This window comes from Symphalangus syndactylus, chromosome 1, assembly GCF_028878055.3.
Source record: "Symphalangus syndactylus isolate Jambi chromosome 1, NHGRI_mSymSyn1-v2.1_pri, whole genome shotgun sequence".
Lineage (NCBI taxonomy): Eukaryota > Metazoa > Chordata > Mammalia > Primates > Hylobatidae > Symphalangus > Symphalangus syndactylus.
Window position 1 is genome coordinate 83,883,827 of NC_072423.2, and position 6,210 is coordinate 83,890,036.

The 6,210-nt window shown below is 37.9% G+C and overlaps 1 protein-coding gene across 1 annotated transcript; it reads right to left on the reverse strand.

Annotated features, from left to right (window-relative positions):
- Positions 1 to 496: 496 nt before the first annotated feature.
- On the reverse strand, positions 497 to 1,414 carry LOC129489805 (olfactory receptor 9G1-like). The gene has a single exon (XM_055292943.1). It carries the CDS (start codon positions 1,412 to 1,414, stop codon positions 497 to 499), a length of 918 nt encoding a protein of 305 aa, XP_055148918.1.
- Between the last annotated feature and the right edge of the window lie 4,796 nt (positions 1,415 to 6,210).

Genomic DNA, 6,210 nt, shown 5'->3' on the forward strand with positions numbered 1-6,210 from the left:
TGAGTGCCGCTAGATCTTTGCACTAATACTTCTTGGGAGGAAAGTAATGTATAATAATCCTTAAGATATTCTGTTAAGGCAATGGAAAGTGATGAATGTCATCTAGTTATTAAACATAGGAAAATACTAAGACTGGACCAATCACAGTTCTTCCTAGTTCTAGGAACAATATAGATACTATTCTACACATATCCGTTAGCCAAATCGTAGGCTAATGAGGTAGGCTGTTCATCACTTTATGAAGGTATAGGAGAGGTTTTTGGCTTAAGTTTTATGTTTGCCTTTAATAAGAGAGACAGGAAATACACTTCAATTCTTATATATTCAGAAGTTTTTCTTCTAAAATTTTCCTAATTTTCTTATTGTACGTGTCTGTAACTGTCATGTATCAAGAAGAGGATTGATCATGATAAAGCACAATGGTAACTCTGTTTGAAATACAAAAAACTGCATCTAAAATAGTCTTTGTTTCTCCTCTGGTGGAGATAATCTTGATTTACGGGAGGAGTTTTTTCAGAGCTTCTTTCACATCCTTATTCCTTAGGCTGTAGATCATGGGATTCAACATGGGGAATACCACAGTGTAAAATGTAGAAACTATTTTGTCCATATCAAAAGAATAGCTAGATCTAGGGAGAGCATAGATGTAGAGAATGGAGCCATAGTATAAAGTGACAGAGATCAGGTGGGAGGAGCATGTGGAGAAGGCTTTCAGGCGGCCCTGGGAGGAGGAGATCCTCAAGACAGTGGCGATGATAAAGAGGTAGGAGGCCAGGATGAGCACCGCGGGGCAGATGACATTGGAGGCCAGCAGGAAGTACATCAGAACCTTATAGCCGCCCTTCTCGCCACAGACCAGCTTCACCAAGGGAAGTAAATCACAGAAAAAGTCATCAATGATGTTTTCACGGCAGAAGTTAAAGGAAAACGTTTTCTTGGTGATGATTGAAGAGTTAATAAAGCCACCACAATATGAGACTGCTACCAGCAATGCACACAGCTTTATGGACATGGCCCGAGCATAAAGCAGGGGCTTGGAGATGGCCACGTAGCGGTCATAAGCCATGGCAGCCAGCAGGTAGCACTCACTATAGGCCAGCCCGGCAGAGAAGAAGAACTGACACAGGCAGCCAGCAAAGGAGATGCTTTTGTTTTCAGAGATGCAGGTCACTAGGATCTTTGGGGTGTAGACAGAAGAATACCAGAGATCCAGAAACGACAGATTTCCAATGAAAAAATACATGGGTGTGTGGAGGCCGGAGTCATTACAGATCAACATGATGAGGGTGATATTTCCTACCACAGTGAGAGAGTACACACCCAGGAACACCATGAAGAGGCCCAGCTGCATCCCTGGATCTGTGGTGAAGCCCAGCAGGATGAACTCAGTCACTGTGTGATTGCTCCTCTGCATGGCTGTAAGGAATCTCATCTATGGGGAAAGGAAATGAGCTCAGTCTGAATCACTGTCATGAATATGTAGAATTATGCTACATAAGATCACATTTGCAGTAATCTTTGAAGTCTAGAACCAACAATCTAATTGTTTGTTTTAGAAAGTTTTCATTTTGCAACAGACTTTGCAATCATGTATTCAATTCTAAATTTCTTAACTTGTTTAATTATGTTTTTCCTTTAGGAATGACTGTTCAAGGAAAGAAAATGTGTATTCATTATTTCTATTTTGCTGATACGTTGATTCTCTTCATCTTGTCAATTTTCTCTTTTGCTAACTGTGTAAATTTCTATTTTTAAATATCACTTGTTTGTCTTTAAAATACTGGGCATCCCTCTTTTAAATATAGTTTAAGAAGAATAAAGTATTTTTCCTCAAGTGCTTCTATGCACTGAAACATTATGAAAGCATTATAAATTCATATCTCATAATATTATGAGAGTGAATATATAAATATTCATTTATACTAAGAGAAGTGTAATGGAAAAAGGGAATAGATACAAAGTTATGGGGAAAATGTGTACAGAAGAATGATATACAATGATGAAAATACAAAGTACACAGTATTTACTATATTTTACATATATTTTATAACAAATACAATAATAATAACTTAAACACCAATTTTAAATGTAATCTATGTATAGTATAGTATCACTCCACCCACTCCTCCAGGATTCTCTTCACATAGAACTACAAATGTTACCAGAGAAATGGGTTGAGAGAAATATATCTAGCAAATATATATCTGTCTTACACTGTAAAGACAATTCTTGACACACTAACTTCTTATTAACCTAAGTCATTTTGTAGGTAAATAAATTAAAATTCAAGTGTACATGATATTTATTTATATGCTCATCCTCTTGGGACCTAGGAAAATCACTCAGTTCACACTCAACTCTCAATATTAGCATTAATAAACATCAATATCAACAAACAGTGTTATTTCTGAGTAAACATAGAACAATACAAGATTGTTCCACTTGAGCTTTTGCTACCTCTACTTCACTCAGGTTTCAGTGATCTCACATGGCTAAACCCAATGATGAAGTTCTCATCTGATTAGGTCTATCTGCAGCATTTGTCATAGTTTCTCGCTCCTTCTCTGCTGGAAAATCTTTACTTGATTTTCAGGTTGTCATACCTGTCTGGTTTGCTTCCACTTTTCTTGCTGCATGTGTCCCAGTGCTATAGAACCAACTTTTGAATTTTAGAGAGCCCCCAGAATCAGTGCTTGAACCTCTTATCTTCTCCGTCTGCCACCAGTTTCTGGTAATCTCATCCAATCTGATGACTTTAAATGCTTCTACATGCACATGACTCCAATGTTACCTCCCCTGACTATGCCTCCTCCCTGAAGTGAGACTCATGGATTCAAATGTCTAGTTAATATATACATATTTTTTTTAATGTCTCCTGGGCATCTCCAGAAAATTGAGTTCACAGGGAATACTGTTTTATCATTGTATTCTAAGAGCTATATTATTTGCTTACGTGTTATCACTAAGAAGAAATTTTTACTAATTATCCTGTTAACCTTATCCTCATTCAGTCTTCTCCACTGCAGTAAATGGCATTATTCCATGTTAGGAACAGTCATTTTATGTTATTCTTGACCACTCTCTTGTTTTCACACTGCTGCGTTTTAATTAGCAACATCTCCTTGATTCTTTGAAATATACCTAGAACCTGACTAGTTTTCCCCAGCTCCAATGTTTTCACTCTATATGAGGCCATGATTACCCTCTAATTGTTCTTTCTGCTTCTATTCTTATCCCACTTGAGTCTTTCCACATGGCAGAATGGTCCTGTTAAAATGCCGGTTAGATCATGTTAGTTTTTTGTTCAAAGAACGCCAATGACCTTTCCACTTATTCAGAGTAAAAGTCAAGTTCCTTACAAAGATGTGCAAGATCTCTGTGCTCTTGCCCTCATTACCTGTTTGTTCCCATCTTCTAGTCTTTTTGTCTCCTTTCAATCCATTCCAGACATGCTATCTGCCTTTCGATTTTTAGAATAAACATGGCATAATCAATGCTTTGTCTTCGTTCCACCCATTGTTGCAATGCTCTTCCCCTTCGGAGTCTTTATAGCCAGCTCCCTCACATTTCTCAGTTCTTAATGGCTTCTATTATTACTTCCTAAAGGTGTTCCCTGATCACCATATTGCAATCCACTTCCCTGAAATTCTTATGTCCCTTTCCTACTTCATTGTTCTCTTGTGGTTCTGCTCATTATCTTATATTATATCTCATTAGTTTAACTTCTTTTCTTTTCCCTTCACTAGAAAATGGTCTTTCCATCTGCATTTGATGGAAAACATGTATCATTTTAATGTTAAATACTACTGATTTGTAGTTTTATTCTGTGGCAATGTGGGCTGTTTGTTTTAAATTGATTACTTCATACAAAATAGGAACAATGTTTTTGGATGAGGCAAAATCTTTGAAAACATGGATCCAGCGGAACTCCACGGGGTTTCCTGAAGAAAAATTTGAAAACTGCTGGACTCAACATTTTCTGATTCTAATATTCTCTCACTGTAATGATGATTCAGGAATTTGATCATGTATTAAAGTAACAGGAGATATTTGATTTGTGATTTTTTTAACTTTATTCTGCCATTCTGTACTCACATACAGTATATACATACACATATATATATATATATATTTTTTTTTTGAGATGGTGTCTTGCTCTGTCACCCAAGTTGGAGTGCAATGGCGTGATCTTGGCTCACTGCAACCTCCGCCTCTGGAGTTCAAGCTATTCTCCTGCCTTAGCCTCCTGAGTAGCTGGGACTTCAGGCGTCTGCCACCACACCAGCTAATTTTTATATTTTTAATAGAGACGGGGTTTCACCATGTTGGCCAGGATGGTCTTGATCTCTTGACCTCATTATCCGCCCTCCTTGGCCTCCCGAAGTGCTGGGATTACAGGTGTTGAGCCACTGTGCCCGGCCATTCAGTGTTAATATTGAGATGTGAGGTATTGTTCCAGTTATCACATTGATTGCTACCTAGTGACTTTGTTTTCTTTATTGTGTTATTGTTTTAAAGGACCTGTGAATTTTATGCTTTTAAGACGTTCTGTTCTGGTGTATATCAACATTTTGTTTCAAGATTTAGAAATCCTTTTAGCATTTCTAGTCTAGCAGTGACAAATTTCCTCAGCCTTTGTTTATCTGAGAAAGACTTTACTTCTCTGTCATTTATGAAACTTAGTTTTGCTGAATAAAAAAATTCTTGGCTGACCATTATTGTTTTTATGAAGGCTATATATAGGACCTCAATCTCTTCTGGCATATAAGGTTTCTAGTGAGAAGTCTGCTGTTAGTCTAATAGGTTTGTTTTATAGGTTACTTGATGCTTTTTTCTCACCACTGTTAGAATTCATTCCTTTTTGTTGATTTTAGATAGCATGATGACAATGTGCCTTGGTGATGACCATTTTGCAATGAATCCCCAAGGAGTTCTTGAACTTCTGGTATTTGGATGTCTAAATCTCTTGCAAGTCCAGGGAAATTTTCCTCCATTATTCCCTTAAATAAATTTTCCAAACATCTTGCCTTTCCTTCTCACTCAGGAACACAAATCATTTTTAGTTTGGATGTTTTACATAATCACATATTTCTTAGAGACTTTTTGATTTTTTTTTATTCTTGTTTTCTTTAGTTTTGTCTGATTGGGTTAATTCAAATCTTTGTCTTCAGATTCTGAAATTCTTCCTTCTACTCTGTCTAGTCTATTGTTAAAATTTTCTGCTGCATTTTGTAATTCGTTAAATATGTCTTTCATTTTCAACAGTTCTGATTGTTTTTTCTTTGAAATTATCTATCTGTTTAGAAAACTTTTCATTTGTATCCTTAATTGTTTTAAAAATTTCTTTATGCTGGCTTTCACCTTTCTCTTGTATATCCTTGAGTAGCTTAATAATCCACTTTTTGGATTCTTTATCTGGTATGTCAAAAATTTCAATTTAGTTCAACTCTGAAAGTTTTAAGCGTTGAGGACTCCATAATTTCCTTGGTTATAGAAAGTCTTTGCATAGTGGTTTTCTCAGCTGCTGATTGTAGTAGCAATGTTCTCAGTGTGTGAGCAGGTCCTCTGTCTCCTGTGGAGATAGAATGGCAGAGGTCTCATGAAGCTTATCTTGTTCCCCAGTAATATGCACTTTATTTATTCCCCCAGCATTTTATTCACTGGATCAAACAGTTCAGGCTTCAGGCCAGCAGGAGGTTTTCATGGGTAAAAACCAGTTATAGTTAAGTGTGTGGGTAAATGCAATAACCAATGATAGGCAGAGGTCCCAGCTTTGACAGAGGCAGCTGGGGGAGCCCTCAGTGAAACACAGTGAGGTCTTTACAGAGGGTAGAGAGGAAGCACCTCAGCTCCCCTATCAGGCCAGCAGGAAATTGATCCACCTCCCAGTCACGTGAGTCACACACTGTACCTAGTGTTCCAGTTGTTCAGATCAGACCAGCACCTCTTTTCATCTGCAGGAATGCTGATGTTGCACGCAGAGAGGGATTGTGACTCTCCCTCTCAGTCTAGTCTGACCTGAAGGGCACTCCTCCTGTGGGGATGAAATTACTCTGAAGTGTTCCAGAAATGCTACAGGTGCACCCGCACTGAGCTCCCTTGGGAGAAGCCCCAACTGTGTCCACAATGGTAGGTGAGAGGGAGAAGTATCCTTCTCCAGATCCTTCGCAAGCACCAGGGCTGCCTGACTGTTGAGGTAGAGCTACAGAC

Coding starts and splice junctions, on each gene's coding strand:
- LOC129489805 (XM_055292943.1), bottom strand. CDS start 1,414: ATGCAGAGGAGCAATCACACAGTGACTGAGTTCATCCTGCTGGGCTTC.